At 39.8% G+C, this 17,998-nt stretch overlaps 1 protein-coding gene across 1 annotated transcript in view; it reads left to right on the top strand.

The window, feature by feature from the left end:
- The window catches only part of LOC132826044 (atrial natriuretic peptide receptor 1-like), a 59,857-nt gene extending 45,671 nt beyond the window's left edge, over window positions 1–14,186 (top strand). The window contains exons 19-23 of the mRNA XM_060841757.1: window positions 7,620–7,759; window positions 10,282–10,434; window positions 10,573–10,671; window positions 12,670–12,761; window positions 13,989–14,186. Of these exons, the coding sequence (XP_060697740.1) occupies window positions 7,620–7,759; window positions 10,282–10,434; window positions 10,573–10,671; window positions 12,670–12,761; window positions 13,989–14,186 (682 nt within the window). The remainder of the gene's footprint in view (window positions 1–7,619; window positions 7,760–10,281; window positions 10,435–10,572; window positions 10,672–12,669; window positions 12,762–13,988) is intronic.
- Window positions 14,187–17,998: the final 3,812 nt, after the last annotated feature.

Raw genomic sequence — 17,998 nt, forward strand, 5'->3', positions numbered from 1 at the left:
CTGAAGTCCATATAGATCATATCTACCGCTCTGCCCTCATCAATCCTCTTTGTTACTTCTTCAAAAAACTCAATCACATTAGTGAGATGTGATTTCCCATGCACAAAATCCATGCTGACTATCCTTAATCAGTCCTTCCCTTTCAAATACGTGTAAATCCTATCCCTCAGGATTCCCTCCAACAACTTTCCCACCACTGACATGAGGCTCACTGAACTATAGTTCCCTGGCTTGCCCTTACCACCTTTCTTAAATACTGGCACCATGTTAGCCAACCTCTAGTCTTCTGTCACCTCACCTGTGACTATCGATGATATAAATATCTCAGCAAGGGGCCCAGCAATCACTTCCCTTGCTTTCCTCAGAGTTCTAGGGTACACTTGATCAGGTCCTGGAGATTTATCCACTTTTATGCGTTTCAAGACATCCAGCACCTTCTCATCTGTAATATGGGGATTTTTCAAGATGCCACCATCTATTTCCCCACATTCTATGTCTTCCATGTCCTTCTCCACTGTAAATACTGATGCAAAATGTTCACTGAATATCTCCCCATCTCCTGTGGCTCCACACATAAGCTCCTTGTTGGTCTTTGAGGGTCCCTATTCTCTGGGGAGAAAGTGAGGACTGCAGATGGCCCTATTCTCTCCCTAGTTCCCCTTTTGTTCTTAATGTATTTATAAAATCACTTTGGATTCTCCTTAACCCTATTTGCCAAAGATATCACATGTCTCATTTTTGCCCTCTTGATTCCCCTCTTGACTATACTACTACTGATTTTATACTCTTCTAAGGATTCACTCGATCTATCCTGTCTATACCTGACATATGCTTCCTTCCTTTTTCTTAACCAAAACCTCAATTTCTCTAGTCATCCAGCTTTCCCTACACCTACCAGCCTTTCCTTTCACCCTAACAGGAATATTCTGCCTATGGACTCTCGTTATATCATTTTTGAAAGCTTCCTATTTTCCAGCCGTCCCTTTACCTGCGAACATCTGCCCCCAATCAGCTTTTGAAAGTTCTTGCCGAATATCGTCAAAATTGGCCTTTCTCCAATTTAGAACTTCAACTTTTAGATCTGGTCTATCCTTTTCCATCACTATTTTAAATCTAATAGAATTATGGTCACTGGCCCAAAAATTTTCCCCCACTGACACCTCAGTCACCTGCCCTGCCTTATTTCCCAAGAGTAGATCAAGTTTTGCACCTTCTCTAGTAGGTACATCCCCATACTGAATCAGAAAATTTTCTTATATACATTTAATAAATTTTCTCTATCTAAACTCTTAACACTATGGCAGTCCCAGTCTATGTTTGGAAAGTTAAAATCACCTACCATAACCACCCTATTATTCTTACAGATAACTGAAATCTCCTGACAAACTTGTTTCTCAGTTTCCCACTGGCTATTAAGACGTCTATAATACAATCCCAATAAGGTGATCATTCTTTTCTTATTTCTCAGTTCTACTCCAATAACTTCCCTGAATGCATTCTCAGGAACATCTTCCCTAAATACAGCTGAAATTCCATCCCTTCTCAAAATTGTCACTTGCTCTCCTCTCTTGCCCCCATTTCTGTCCTTCCTGTAGCATTTGTATTCTAGAACATTAAGCTGCCAGTCCTGTCCATCCCTGAGCCATGTCTCTGTAAACTGCTATGATATCCCAGTCCCATGTTCCTAACCATGCCCTGAGTTCATCTGCCTTCCTTGTTAGGCCTCTTGCATTGAAGGAAATGCAGTTTAATTTATGAGCCCAACCTGTTCTCTGCTTTGTTCCTGCCTGCCCTGACTGTTTGACTCGCTCCTTTTCCCAACTGTACCAATCTCCGATTTATCTCTTTCCTCACTATCTCCCTGGGTCCCACCGTCGCATTTTATTAGTTTGAATCCTCCCGAGCAGCTCCAGCAAATCTTCCTGCTAGTGTATTAGTCCCCTTCCACTTCAGGTGCAATCGTCCTTCTTGTACAGATCACTTCTACCCCAGAAGAGATTCCAATGATCCAAAAATGTGAAACTTTCTCCCATGCACCAACTCTTCAGCCACGCATTCATCTGCTGTATGCTCCTTATTAGCTTGTAGCACCAGGCGTAATCCAAATATTATTACCCTTGAGGACCTCTTTTTAAAATTCCTGCCTAACTTTCTATATAGTCCCTTCAGAATCTCATCCTTTTCCCTTCCTAAGTTGTTGGTTCCAATGTGTACAATGACCTCCTGCTGGTCCCTCTCCCCTTTTGAGAATGTTCTGCACCCTTTCTGAGATATCCTTGATCCTGGCACTAGGGAGGCAACATACCATTCTGATTTTTTGCTGCTGGCTGCAGAAACATCTGTCTTGCGTCTGACTGGAGAGTCCCCTATCACGATAGATCGCTTGGAACCGGACAAACTTCTCATTACATTCGAGCCATTCTCAGTACCAGAGACTTGGCTGTTCATGCTACACTCCCCTATATTTTCCCAAACAAATATTTGTTTGAGATGGGGATAGCCACAGAAGACTCCTGCCTCTCCTACATTTCCTGGAGTTACCCCGTCTACCTGACTGTATCTGTGGTTTACCTCTCTTCCTGTAACTGCCATCCATCACACCCTCTAGCTCTAGTAAATTCCTTATTGCCTCTAACTACCACTCCAACCGATCTGACATGGTTTGCAAACAAAATTGGAGAGGGGGGAAGGGGGGGGTCTTTGGTTCCTGCAGACATAATCATCAGTAACATGAAAACTGTCCCTAAACTCTCACATTCAATTGGAAGAGCATATCACTCTACTAAAGGCTTTCTTTTCTCCTTCTAAATCTACAGACCCAGAAAACATTACATCTTTTTGCTCTAATAAATAGTGCTTCAGGCTAACTTATGTTTTTAAAATTTAATCAAGAGACAGATCTCAATAAAACATATAATCAAAAAACCCATTCTACTCACTACTGTAGACTCACAACAAGGTTACACTTAAAAATGATGCATTTATCTGTTCCTGTGCTGTGAGCTCTCCCACACAGGTTCCCCCAAGGTCAGCTGTGAAATTTGCTGTTTGTTAACTTTTCCCAGATGCACTCTGATGTCCAGACATACATGAACTCAAATAGTAAATGCAGTAACTGTGCAGATTCACTGCAGTAACAGTTAGTGTAGGTTTCTTTCTCTCTCTTCCTCGCTGACCACGTGGTCACTGCCTTTTGTCTGTCTTCCTCCTTTTAAAAGTGCGTTGTTTTGATTTTTTTTCTTCAAGGTTCCAAAACAATGCAACAGCATATAAAATGGTAATTGTTGCTCCTGGCATTCAAAGAAATCACCTCCAGCACCTAAAATACTTCAAAAAAGGAGCAGCTCTTACTGCCACAGTTTTTTTCCTGTCCTCCATCTTGGATCCTCTTATTACACTTTCATACACTGATAGTAGGAGTTGTATGCTTATTTAATTTTGTGAACTTTATACCTATCAAACAAATGTAAAGTGTCAGCTGTATGTTGAACTGTGTTTACTGCACTTGTTATAAATATCCTGACTGTAGAAACAAGTTTACTTGTTAAAATAAGCTTAGAATTCATTGACATGCTACAGAAGATTCTTGTGATTTCTAAATAATAGAAAGAATGTTAATTTATATATAACCTCCTTCCACAATCTCAGGCCATGACAAGGTGTTTTTTTCACTGAAGGAAGTACTTTATATGAAGTGTTGTAATGCAGGAAATAAAACAACCAATTTACACACAGTTTCAGTGACGTTGGTATTGGAATGAATATAGGTGAGGGAGAAATCCCCTGCTCTTCTTTGTATAGTGCTGCGGGATCTTTTACATCCAACTGAGATGGCAGACTCTTTCATGCTTCATCCATTTGAAGAATGTCACAAACATTTCTAGGCATTGGAAGAATTATAACTAAGTGTAGCCTTAAGTTCTGTCTTAACGTATGAGATGGCAACTCATGTGTCAAGTGCAGGCATGTCATGTAATGCAATGTTAATCTGTGATGTATATATGATCTACCAAAATACCCTGGCTTTGCAGTTCCATCATAGGAAAGTAATGTATTAAAGCTTAATGCATTTTCTTTCTCTGCAATTTAAACTGGTGTTTCTTTGATTTTGCTTAAAATAAACGGTTGATACAGCCCCAGTTGTCATTTATATGACACATTTGAAATAGTAAAACATCCCTAGGTACTTCACAAGATTATAATAAAGAACAGTATAGCTCAGAAAAAGACCCTTAGGCCCAGCAAGATTGTGCCAATGCATGATGCCTTTCTAAACAAAAAAACCTTTTGTCTCTACATGGTACATATCCTTCTATTACCTGCCTATTCATATATTTATCAAGATGACTCTTAAAAGTTGTTATTGTATCTATCACCATCAGGTCCTCTGGCAGTGTATTCCAGGCACTTACCACCCTCTCTGTTTTTAAAAATAAAACTTGCCTCTCACATCATATTTAAACATACCCTTCTTTTTACATTATACTGATAACAGTAAGTAATTGACATTTCTACCAGGGGAAAAAGACTCCAGCTATCCATTTTATCCATTCCATTCATAATTTTATTAACTTCTGTCAGGGGCTGCCCCTCATCCTTCAATATTCGGTGAAAACAAACCAAGTTTGTTCAATCTCTCCCCATAGCTAATACCCTCCAAACCAAGCAACATCCTGGTAAACCATTTCTGTAGCCTTTCAAAAACCTCCACATCTTTCTGGTAGTATGGCAATTGAACTGTACACACTATTCCAAATGTGGCCTAACTAAAGTTCTGTAAAGCTTCAATGTGAATTGTTAATTTTTATACTCTATGCCCCAATCAATGAAGGAAAGCATGCCATGTCCTTTTTGACTACCTTATCCATTAGTGTTGCCACTTTCACCCATTGGGATGTCCTGGGATTGTGGAAGGAGGTTATATATAAATTAACACTCTTTCTATTAATTAGAAGTCACCAGAACATTCTGTAGCATGTAGACTTGTACGCCTGGATCCCTCTGTATGTTGATGCTATGAAGGCTTCTGCCAATTATCAAGTACACTTAGTTATTACTCCTTCAACTGATGTGGGTATTGCTGACAATGCCAGCATTAGCTGTCCATCCCTAAACTGATACTGAGAATAGATTGGTGACCCACTCTTTGTTGTAAAATTAATCCACACCACTGCTCATTGCAAGATCTTTCTGGTAGATTTGCTACCACTACAGTTTTTCTTGACAGGGCCTGCTTGGTCTAGTGTGGTAGAGAAAAACCACTCCGTAATCTAACAAGAAAAGGTCCTTTTCTTGAAGGCATAAATTCTAATAAGTCGAATGATGCCCAGCACCTTCCCTCACCGCTGCAAGAAGTGTAATAACTGCCGACACACACCCATTGTCAATTGTTGGAAAAACCCATCTAGTTCACTAATGCCCTTTAGGGAAGGAAAATGCCATCCTTATCTGGTCAGGCCTACGTTGGACTCCAGGCCTGCAGCAATGTGGTTGACTCTAAACTGCCCTCTGGGCAATTAGGGGATGGGCAATAAATGCGGGCTAGTCAGTGACGCCTTCATCTATGAATGAATAAAGAGAAACAAATTACATGATAGCAACTGTGTGCAAATTACATAAGATGATAGGCATTGTTATAGAGATTATGAGGAAGGCCTGCATAATAAATCGTATTTATTTAAGATCCAGCTTTGTCCTTCCCATAAGTCCTTTGCAGTGGGTGACTCTTCAGGAGCTTCTCAGCGTTAAATTTTACTGGTTAGGCTGGGAATGTTTTTCACTGGAGCACAGGAGGTTAAGGGGTGACCTTATAAAGGTTTATAAAATCATGAGGGATGTAGAAAAGGTGAATAGCAAAGGTCTTTTCCCGAGGGTCGGGGAGTTCAAAACTAGAGGGCATAATTTTGAGATGAGTGAAGAAAGATTTAAAAGGGACCTCAGAGCCAACTCTTTCACACAGTGGGTGGTTCATATGTGGAATGACCTGCCAGTGAAAGTAGTAGATGCAAGTATAATTACAACCTTTAAAAGACATTTGTATAAGTACATGAATAGGAAAAGTTTAGAGAGATATGGGCAAAACGCAGGCAAATGGGACTAGCTTTGTTCGTGAAACTTGGTCGGCAAGGACAAACTGGACTAAAGTGTCTGTTTCCATGCTGTATGACTTTATAATAACTTCGAGATCCATTCAGCATGATGGGCTGAATGGCCTTCTTCTCTGACATTTTAGGGTCTATAATTCAAATGACTTTTAACTTTGTTACTTTTTCCAACCCTATACCAAAGGTTTAATTCCTTTCCCTCACTGTACTGAGGCAGTGGGGGGGAGGGGGGGCTGTGGCGGGCAAGGGGTGGATTTGAGGTAAAAACGATGACTGCAGATGCTGGAAACCAGATTCTGGATTAGTGGTGCTGGAAGAGCACAGCAGTTCAGGCAGCATCCAAGAAGCAGCGAAATCAACGTTTCGGGCAAACGTCCTTCATCAGGAATCATTTGAGCCAGGCAAGGGGTGGATTTGAGCCAGTTCAATACATTCATGAGAAGGAACCACAAACTTTCAGGGGTTGAAAGTATTTAAACTGCAAAGCTTCAAGGCTTGATCGATCCACCTTTAGACGGAGCCAACCTCACCTAAGGCAGCAATAGCACCTTCAGTGCTTTGGCAGCAGCGAGTTGAGTTTGGTTGATAGAATGAAATAAGCCCATATTCTTTACAGTTTAGAAGAAAGTAGTAATCTCATTGAAACATATGAAATTTATAGAAAACTTGAGAGGCTTGATGTTGAGAAACTGTTTCCCCTGGGTGTGGAATCTAGGACACAGGGTCACAGTTACATGATAAGTGGTCAGCCGTTAAGGGCTGGGATGGAGGGTAAATGTCTTCAATCAAAAGTATTTGAATCTTTGGAATTTTCTATTCCAGAGGACTGTGGATGCTCAGATAATGAATATACTAAAGACAGAGATTAATAGATTTTTGGACACTAAGGGATTCAAGGGGTATGGGGACAGAACTTAAAAGTTGAGAAAGAAAATCAGCACATGATCTAATTGAGCAATGAACTAGGCTCAAAAGACAGCATGAGAGTCAAGATTAGAATAGTGCTAGAAAAGTTTCCTGATGAAGCGTCGATTTTCCTGCTCCTCAAATGCTGCCTGACCTGCTGTGCTGTTCCAGCACCACTCTAATCTTGACTCTGATCTCCAGCATTTGCAGTCTTCACTTTCGCCCTCAAAAGACAGTATGGCGTATTTCTGCCTCTACTTATATTCTCATATTCCTGCTCAACACAAACAGCTTGATTGTAGTGCTTAAGTCTAATTATATTGTGTGCTCCTTGCAGTGAGCATTATACTGAATTTTACTGACTAGAACCAGACCATGTGACCTATCTTAATGTTTAATCTTAATGAGTCACCTTCCAACCCCCTTCATCTTACCCATTCAGCGTATGCTTCAATGCCCTTCTCCCTCGTGTGCTTATCTAATGTTCATTTAAATATAGCTATTTTATTAATTTTAAGCACTTGAAATGATAATAAGTCTCACCTTCCCACCACTCCCTGGTAAAGAGGCTTATGATATTTTTAAATTCATTTCTTTTCTGCTTCATAGTGACATTGAAGGCTTCACGCAGTTATCGAGTACAAGTACACCATATCAAGTTGTAGAATTGTTAAACAAATTATACACAACATTTGATGAAATTATTGACAATTATGATGTCTACAAAGTAGAAACTATAGGAGATGCATGTAAGTATTGCATATAGATTTCCTAAAAAATAAAAGTTGTTAATTGTTTCTTTTGTAGAACTTAATTTATACAGATAAAAGCAAAATATTTTATTTATTTAGGATCCTGCAAAGTAGTAGAGAAGCTCAACAGGTCCGATAGCATTTGAAAGAAATGTGATTGCACTCAGAACATTTATTCTGGTTTGCTCTCCACAGATGCTGCAAGACCTGCTGAGTTTTTCTAGCACTTTATTTTCATTTATGTTGAGTACCTTTACAGAGCAAAACATCCCCAGGCCCTTCATGAGACCATTGTCAAGCAAATTTGACACTGAGCTTCAAAAGGAGATATTAACATAAGTCACCAAAAGCTGAGTCAAGAATGTAAGTTTCGTGGGACATAATGAAGGAGGGGGGAGAAAAGAGGAGAGGTTGAGAGGGGGAATTACAAAGATTAAAGCCTAGCCAACTAATGGTGAAAGAACAAAAATGGAAGATGCCAAGGACCCAGTTGTAAGGGAGGAAGAGGTTACAGTGAAAGGGATGGGTGAGTAACAAAGCAAAGGAAAGATTTGTAAACAAGTATACAATAACCATCAAGAAGACATATTGGTCAAATCTTGAATGCATAGTTGTGCTGGTAAAATGTATTGCCAGCCATCCAGAAACTAAAGATTCATCTGTTGTGTGCAACCAGGGAACCAGATATCCTGTCACCTCATCAACCAGAAATCTGCTGTTCAGAAATATTAGTTTTCTATCAAGTTTTCGAGCAGGTCCAAGCAACTCACAATCAGTTTAGTCCAGTAGTACTGAGAAGGGACACCAGGAAGATACAATATTTGATATGTAGAGCAATTTTTGCTTCTGCTTTATAATGGCTTGTCACTGATTTATGTTTCTTTTAAATGTTTATATGTACACTGTTATCTGATTCACACACTTATGGTTAAGCTTTCTAACATCATTCCATATTCCAGGAAATTCCAATGTCCAGAAATAATTGACCTGAAGCATTTTAAATTGGTGTGGGCAACACGGCGGCTCAGTGGTTAGCACTGCTTCCTCACAGCGCCAGGGACCTCGGTTTGATTCCAGCTTCAGGCAGTTGTCTGTGTGGAGTTTGCACATGCTCCCCTTATCTGCGTGGATTTAATCTGGGTGCTCTGGTTTCCTCCCACAATCCAAAGATATGCAGGTTAGGTGAATTGTCCATGCTAAATTGCCTATTGTGTTCAGGGATGTGTAAGTTAGGTGCATTAGTCAGGAGTAATTGTAGAGTAATAGGGGTAAGGGAGTCTGGGTGAGTTACTCTTCAGGGGTTCGGTGTGGACTTGTTGGGCCAAATGGCCTGTTTCCACACTGTAGCGATTCTATGATTTCAAGTGTTGTTAAAAAAAAGTTTTTGTTTTACTCTGAACGCTTCTATGTCTTATTTACAAAAATATTGTAAATAGAAAATAATGTTATTTGAGTAGGAGATGGCATGGTAGCACAGTGGTTAGCACTACTGCCTCACTGTCTGGGACCCAGGTTCAATTCTGACCTTGAGTGACTGTGGAGTTTGCATTTTCTCCCTTTGACTACATGGGTTTCCTTTGTCCAAAGTACCCTTTGAGTACTCCAGTTTCCTCCCACAGTCCAAAGATGCACAGGTTAAGTGAATTGACCATGCTAAATTGCCTTGTAGTGTCTGGGGATGTGCAGGTTAGGAGGGTTGACCATCTTGTGAGGCTATGGGCATAGTGCAGGGGCTGGATCTGAGTGGGATGCTTTTTTGGAGGGTTGGTGCAAACTCGATGGGCCAAATGGCCTCTTTCTGCCCTGTAGAGATCCTATGATTCTAAAATGTTTGGAGATTTGAAATCGTTATAGCATATTGAAAAATGCACCATGGATGGTGTTGTTCACTTAAGGAATATATTCAAACTACTATGCACAAATTGCAAAAGTGCAATTCTACTTCTAAAGTCCCTGGCTGAGTATATAACTGTTTCTGTAAAGAGCTTCAAAATCATGTGATCATTTGATAGGACTAGAATTGGCAATTCTATTGCAAAATAGTTAGTGATTTCAACTTTTGATGTAGTTAAATGGATAAATATGACCATACTATCTGCACAAGAATCAAAGGCGAATCCAGAGTTTGATTATTATTCATTTACATCCTGTTGTGGCCAACAAGAATTATATGTATGTTCATTAGACCACATTCTTGACAGCATTCCAGACCATCCCAATCTGGTGTCCCTATCAAACTGATAGCCAGTTGAATGTTGTTGGAAGAGGTTCCAGTGTGGAGGGAGAGGGGGTTCAGCAGAAATACCACCAGCTCTGCTCCCTCTCTCAGATTTCCCGTGGAGCAATGATATAGGCACAGCATATTCCAATCTCATCACTCACCCTCTTCCTGAACACTGATCCAAGGAGGAGCAGAATCTCTGAGTCCCGAACTTCTTTGAAAAATTAGGAATTCAAGAAGAAACATTTGAAGCTTGAAACAAGTGCTAAGTAGACTGATGGGCTTTTGTTTTTGGCAGATATGGTAGTTTCAGGAGTGCCAAAAGAAAATGGCATTGATCATGCGAGTGAGATAGCAAGCATGGCTCTGGATTTGGTTGCCGTGTGCAACACTTTCAAAATTCCACACAAGCCACAGACAAAACTCAAGATCCGAGCTGGAATCCACTCAGGTAATGTAGGATACCATAATCAATCCTTTTAACATTGTCCGAAAGTTTCATTTTCTCATTTTTTGCATCTTTGTGCATGTATCTGCAACAAGGTTGAAAGGAACACATGTTTTTCTTTGTAACATTTGATGACTGCAGGGCCTGTAGTTGCTGGTGTGGTTGGGACAAAAATGCCTCGCTACTGTCTATTCGGTGACACTGTGAACACAGCTTCAAGGATGGAATCAACAAGTCAAGGTAGACTACATATAATTGTTTATTCACCCACTTCCTTCCCAAATAACATCTTTTTGAAGTCAACTGTATCTCCAACCAAATTCCAAACATTAGGATTTGAAGTTGTGGTTTCAAAAGAACGTGTAATTTTAAATATGAGTTAACCACAAAGAAGCCTTCTCCCACCTCTTTTCTTCCCACCTTATCAAAATATCCTTCCATTTGTATTTGTCTAACTTTCCCTTAAATGTATCAATGTTATTCAACCTTGGCAGAATTGATACAAGGATTCAAACTCTTTTTCCGGCTCCATATTTGCAGCCTGATACGTTGAGTATTTCCAGCATGTTCTGTTTGGATTTATAACTAAGATCTTGATTTCTGGTGCAGGCTGTTCAACAATCTCCTCGCTCAAATACCATCACTTAAACTTGTGGAAAAGTGAAATAAGGAACAGCGGAATGTTGGGAGGTGGATCAATGGCTTTGGGGAGGAACTTAGTGAGGACTTCACCATACAGAAACAGTCTGTCTTATCTCCTAATTTCCAGAGTGTGTGAATAGATGGTTTGGAGGTGGCCAATTGATTTTGAGCAAAATAAAAAATGAATGGACTTACTGAAGGTGACCTGTTGACTCCTCCATATGACTGTCCAGAACATTACCTGGGTCTCTAGATTAACCATACAGCGATAATACCACAAGGCCATCACCTCCATATTACCAGTGTACATGCTCCAGGCATCATGTGTCTGTGCCAAGGTTTGATGGACACAGCTATATTTTTGGACTATGTGCAGCAATAAATAACCACGAGGTGTGGACAAGATATAAACAGTGGGAAAATGACTGGAAAAATGCAAGATTTTATTAAAAATAAAACCTACTTCTGAATCAAGTCACATAAATAGTTTGAAGAAGATAATATGAGATTTTGGTATCACAGATGGAACACGGTGTGCAGTTTTGGTCTCTATAACTTAGTAACTGTAGACTTGCATCAGAGAAAGTGCAGCGAAGGTTGACTAAATTGCTTGTCCTATGATGAAAAGCAGAGTAAGTTGGTCCTTTACATTCTGTGTACATTAGTAAAATAATAGGCAATTGCATTGAAACATGGAAAACTCTGAAGGGTTTTGATAGGAAGAATGCTAAGAACTTGTTTATACTGGTCAGAAAATCTGACATAGAGTCACAGAGTCATAGAGATGTACAGCATGGAAACAGACCCTTCGGTCCAACCTGTCCACGCCGACCAGATATCCCAACCCAATCTAGTCCCACCTGTCAGCACCTGGCCCATTTCCCTCCAAACCCTTCCTATTCATATACCCATCCAAATGCCTGTTAAATGTTGCAATTGTACCAGCCTCCACCACTTCCTCTGGCAGCTCATTCCATACACGTACCACCCTCTGCGTGAAAAGCTTGCCCCTTAGGTCTCTTTTATATCTTTCCCCTCTCACCCTAAACCTATGCCCTCTAGTTCTGGACTCCCCGACCTCAGGGAAAAGACTTTGTCTATTTATCTTACCCATGCCCCTCATAATTTTGTAAACCTCTATAAGGTCACCCCTCAGCCTCCAATGCTCCAGGGAAGACTGAACTGAGGAGAAATGACTCTACTAGAAGGGTTATGAATCTTCGGAATTCTCCACACTGAGGATTTTGGGTGCTCCAGCATTGAAAACATTGTAAGGCTCAGATAAACTGATTTTTAACGTTTCAGAGAATGAAAGGTGGGGAGTAGGCCGGAAATTGGAGTTGAAGCCCAAGCTCAGCCATGACGGTATCAAATTGTGGGTAGCCTTGAGCAGCTATATGGTCTACTTCTGCTTCTATTTGTGTTTGATATGAAACAGGCAAAAATAACTGAAATGGAAAGGATTGCGGCACTGGGAAGAAAGAATAAGTACAGTGGAATTTAACTGAATAGGTCTTTCAAATAGCTGTGACTGAATGACCTCATTTTATGCTGCAAGTTTCTAAATACTGGACTGTTTCGTTGCTTATATTTTAGCACTGAAGATACAGTGCAGTTCCAGCACCAATTGTCTACTGGAGCAGATCGGAGGATATGTTTTAACATGTCGTGGCACATTACAAATAAAGGTATGTGAATCTCACTTGTATGTTGCATTTTAATGGAACAAATGAAAAACAAGTATCATGATGAGAGTAAAATAGGCTTTGAGCCTTGTCACAGTATCAAATACAATCTTTGAGTCATGAGTTAATTTAATTCCCTGACCAGGCTATCAGTTCCTTGTATCAATGTTGTTTTTAATCCACATTCTGGGTTGGTTGCACATATCTCAGAGAAGATGAATGTAACTAGTGTCAGGCTGGACATTGGCTGCTTAGAATGGTTTCCATCCATTTATCCAATGTCTCAAGGTGTAATCCAAAATTAGGGTCTAATGACACAAAATAGTCACTAATAAACCCAACAGAGAATTCAGGAGAAATGTATTTACTTAATGAGTTGGGAGAATGTAAAACTTGTCATGCAGGAAGTACAGACACATTTAAGAGGAAGCTAAATAATAACATGAGGAAAGGAATAGAAGGGTACGTTAGTCAGAAGTAGGATGTGAGGGGACTCCACTGGACCGGTTGGACTGAATGGTCTGCAGTGAGGCAAGATCAAAGCCAGAAATATATGATAGTCACTAATAAATCTGGTGCAGAATTGAGGAGAGACTTTACTTAACCAAGGAGTAGTAGGAATGTGAAACTCAACACTACAAAAGTGATGGCAGGAGATAGTGATGTATTGGTAATGTCAGTAGGTTAATAATCCAGAGGCCTAGGTTAATGCTCTGGGTTCAGCAACTAGTGGAATTTAGATTCAACTCAGAAATTATAAAACCCGTGTCAAAATTGGTAACAATGACAACTCTCCTTGATTGTTATAAAAACATATTTGATTCTATAATGTACTTTATGGAGAGAAATCTGCTGTCGTCAGCTGATCTAGATTATATATGTGACTCCAGACCCACGGTAATGTGATTAGCTCCTATATGCCTTCTGAAATTGTCTAACAAGACACACAGTTCAAGGATAATCAGTATTGGCCACAAATTCTGGCCTTTCTAACAATGTCAAAATCCCTTGAAAGAATTTTTGAAAAGTCAAAGAGCACAGATGTATTCAACAAGAGGTTTATTAAACACATAAGGAAAAGAAAGCCATGTTGATAAGATTTATTTGAAGAGGGGTGGGAGGAGGCTGATGTGGAGCACGAACACCAGCATGAACCAGTTGAGCCAAGTGATCTGTTTGAGTTTCTATGTAATTCTGTATAATCTGCCTTCGACTTTCTGACATTTGCAGGGAAAGGGTGACATGGTGACTTACTGGCTTGAAGGGAAACAAAGTTCATCATCCAGCACCTCAGAGAATACACCGACAAACTCACTGTTGAACAATGTGCAGCCAGAAAACACCACCTCCATGCCAGACTCCCAGAAAGAAGCGTATAGTGTCATTCCTGGTGTGTTGAACAATGATCTTCAATTTAATTCCTGTTAGCCCAAAAATCTATACTGTTAGATCAGTAAACAGAATTATTTAACTATTTTAAAAGTTGAATAGTGTTTTTTTAAAGTGAAAGATTCTTGCTTTTGTATGTTCAACAATTCTAAGTGTTAACTAAAGAAATAAACAATTGGCAACTTGTTTAGATTCACACAAACAAGGAGCTTGCACCATTGGTCGCCATATCAAAAGGAAAAAGTGAGGTCTGCAGATACTGGGGATCAGAGCTGGAAATGTGTTGCTGGTTAAAGCGCAGCAGGTCAGGCAGCATCCAAGGAACAGGAAATTCGACGTTTCCTAATGAAGGGCTTATGCCCAAAATGTCGAATTTCCTGTTCCTTGGATGCTGCCTGACCTGCTGCGCTTTAACCAGCAACACATTTTCATGTCAAAAGGAAAGGCTTGCATTTCTATAGAGCTCATGATGACCTCAGGAGATCAAAACTTCTTTATAGCCAATTAAATAATTTTTGAAATGTAGTCCCTCTTGTGAGGAAAACCACGTGCAATGTAATAATGATCAGACATTTAGTGGTGTTAGTAAGGAATCTAGGGGGAAACCCCTTGCTTTTTAACATAGAACATAAAGGTCCCACAGCACATTTTCAACCTGAGAGACTTGACTCAGTTAAACATCTCTTCTAAAAGTTAGCATCTCCAACAGTGCTTTGGTGCTGCACTGAAGGATCAGCCTAGAATTTGTGCTGAGGTATCACTAAGGAGATTTGAACTCTCAACCTCTATTTCAGAAACACGAGTATACTGTCTGAGCCAAGGATGATATTGTCAAATAAGTCAGTGTAGTCAGCTGTAGAAGTTGAGCAACATCTAGGGCACATCTGTGAGGTTGACAGTTTCATAGATACATGTTCAAGAATGTGCTCACCTTCCAGTGGAGGGTAAGGAGAATGAGAGGAAATGGGTGACCAGCAGACTGTCCAGCAGAAACAGGCAGGTAATACAGGGGTGCCCTGAGTGCATGGCCCTCTCCAATCAGAATTCACTTTTGAATATTGGTGAAAGTGATGGTTCATTTGGGAAGTGCAGCAGAACCAGGTCTCTTGTGCTATGGCTGGTTCAACCATAGCATGAATGAGATGAGCATGAATGAGGCTGGAAGTGCAATAGTGACAGGAACTTTGCTAGCCTTAGTAAAACAAACAGCCATTCCTTTATGCAGTCAAGGAGATTAATCTGGGGTGTTATGTTGCCTCCTTGGTGCCAGAGCCAAGGAAGTGGCAAGTGGAATACACTGAGCAGGCAGTGTATGTGATCCACATCGAAACCAATAGCACTTGTAGAAAGAGGGCTGTGGTTCTGCAGTTGGGATTTATGGAGGTGGATGGGAAATTAGCAAACAGGATTTCAAAAGTAGTGATCTCCAGATTATTCCCAGTACTATGTCCAAGTTCCATGCAGAAATAGGTGGATAGAAGAAATGAATAAGCAACTAGAAAAATTTTACTAGCAGGAGGGCCTTAGATTCTTGGATGTTGGGATGAACTTGTTGGGAGATTAGACCTTGACAGATCAATGGGTTGTTTATCAACAGGGCACTCCCTTTGCAGGGTGATTTGCTCGTCCTATTCAGGAAGGTTTAAACTAACCTGGCAGTGTGTGGGCACCAGATATTTAGATCAGAGAGGAATAGCAAATCTCACATTATACTGGAAGAGATGGATTGCATTAAAATTGGAATTGTAGGTGATTAAATGGTTCAGAATAAGGGCGCAAATGATAAAATATAATTTAGGGTTACTGTGCATGTACATGAATGTGTAGAGTGTGGCAAATAAAAGTGGTGAGCAGAAGGCACCAAGGAACATATGATGTAGTTACATCGAACATGACTCAAAGAATGGCAGGGCTAGGCATTAAATATTCCTGGATGCCATGGTTTTCAGAAAGAGCTGAAAGAAAAGTAAGTGGGAGAGGTGGCTGCATTAACTAAGGAGAACATTGCAGTGTTGGAGAGAAAGGATGTCCCAGAATGGTCAAGGCAGCATCTACTTAACTAGAACTAAGTACAAAAATGGGAAACCCATTGGTGCAATTGTAAGCCACCAATTTGAGGAAAATTAACAGAGAAATTTGTAAAGGACTTATATAGAGATACAAATATTAAAGAGGAGTTACAATTAGACTAATTAACTCTCTGAATATAGATTGAGAAGGTCCAAGTGGAGCAAGAATTCTTAGGGTGTAATTAGAAGAACTTTTTTATAGCAGCATGTTTGTAATCCAGTGAGAAAGGAAGTACTGCTAGAGCTGGTTCTTGGAAATGAGACGGACCAAGTGGATCAAGTGTCAATAAGGGGAACATTTAAGGGACGGTGACTATTATATCAGAATTTAAATTGGCTGTGGAAAAGCACAAGAAGCGATCCAGATAAAGAGTAATTAATTGGGGCAAACCTAATTGGAAGTGGATAGGAATGGATCAGCTCCAAACAAATTGGCTCAAATAAAACAATATAGTTTAGAAGAAGGGTCACTGGATCCAAAACATTATCTGCTGTCCTTCCACAGATGCAGCCAGACCTGCTGAGTTTCTCCACCAATTTCAGTTTTTGTTTCAAATTGGCATTATAGGTTGGCAAGCAAATCAGTAAATAAAAATTGCACTGCCTTTAAAGAATATTGTACTCAAACTATGTTTGCAAGAAAAGTAAAGGTAGAGTTAACAAATCCAGAGCTGTTCCTCAGACACCACAAAATATAGTAATCAACTTGAAGCAGTGTGCTTATGAAAGATGTCAACTGGGCAATACAACCAAAAACCATCTAAATGTAGAAAGTTCAGTAAAGAATTTAAAAAGTTGAAAAAAAGAAGCTAAGAGAGAGAGTATGAGAAGAGACTGGTAGCTAACAGGAAATGGAATACAAAAGTTTTCTGTGAACATAAAAAAACAAAAAGTTGATAAAAGGAGTGTGATCAATTGGATATCAAAGAAGGATATACACTTGGAGGTAAGGGAGAAGGCTGAGGTATGAAATTAATACTTTGTCTATTTACTAAGGAAGATGATGCTGTGGAGGTCGTAGTATAATAAGATATGGTTCAGACATCAGAACATAAACCATTATTTTTTCCATATGCCTCATGGCATAATTGAAGATCTATTTTTGATTATTACCATATAATTCACTGATCAGTGTTCTCTGGGACATATGAAGAAACAGCAGAATTTTGTACTCTGATGAGCACCATATAAGGCATGAAGGAAGAAATGCATTTTGTGTATTAAAATATAGGAAATAGGAGCAGGAGCAGACTATACAGCCCATTGATTTTTCACATCGATTAGTAAGATCATGGCTGATTTTTACCTCAATTCCTCTACACTACCTCCATACCCAAATAATCATTTGGTAGTGTAGAACTTGAGTATTGCTGACAAAGAAAAATTATTGAGCTTTTTACCTGACATTCATCAGGGTAATTTGCAAGAATATAAGCTCAAGGGAAAACAAACATTTTATAATGCGTGAGAGGAAACTGTTGATTAGATTGGCAAGTGGACTTTAATTAGTAGAAGTGTTGTCACAGATAATGCACCAATTACTGATTGGTAGTTAACTCCCAGTCTTTGTTCGAATGTTAAACTTAGCTGGTTAACTCTGGTCAGGGCATTGCCCTGAAAAATGAGCCAGAAAGTGGCTGTCCACCTATTTTGTTGAGTTGAAACAGATTCAGTACATGTATGTGTTCTTATGGTTGCATTCTTTGCAAACAGTATGTAAAATCTATGTAGCTTCCAGCGCACGCCATCCTGCAAGCCTGACCACAATCCCAGATTGGTAGT

Source organism: Hemiscyllium ocellatum, chromosome 2 (assembly GCF_020745735.1).
Source record: "Hemiscyllium ocellatum isolate sHemOce1 chromosome 2, sHemOce1.pat.X.cur, whole genome shotgun sequence".
Lineage (NCBI taxonomy): Eukaryota > Metazoa > Chordata > Chondrichthyes > Orectolobiformes > Hemiscylliidae > Hemiscyllium > Hemiscyllium ocellatum.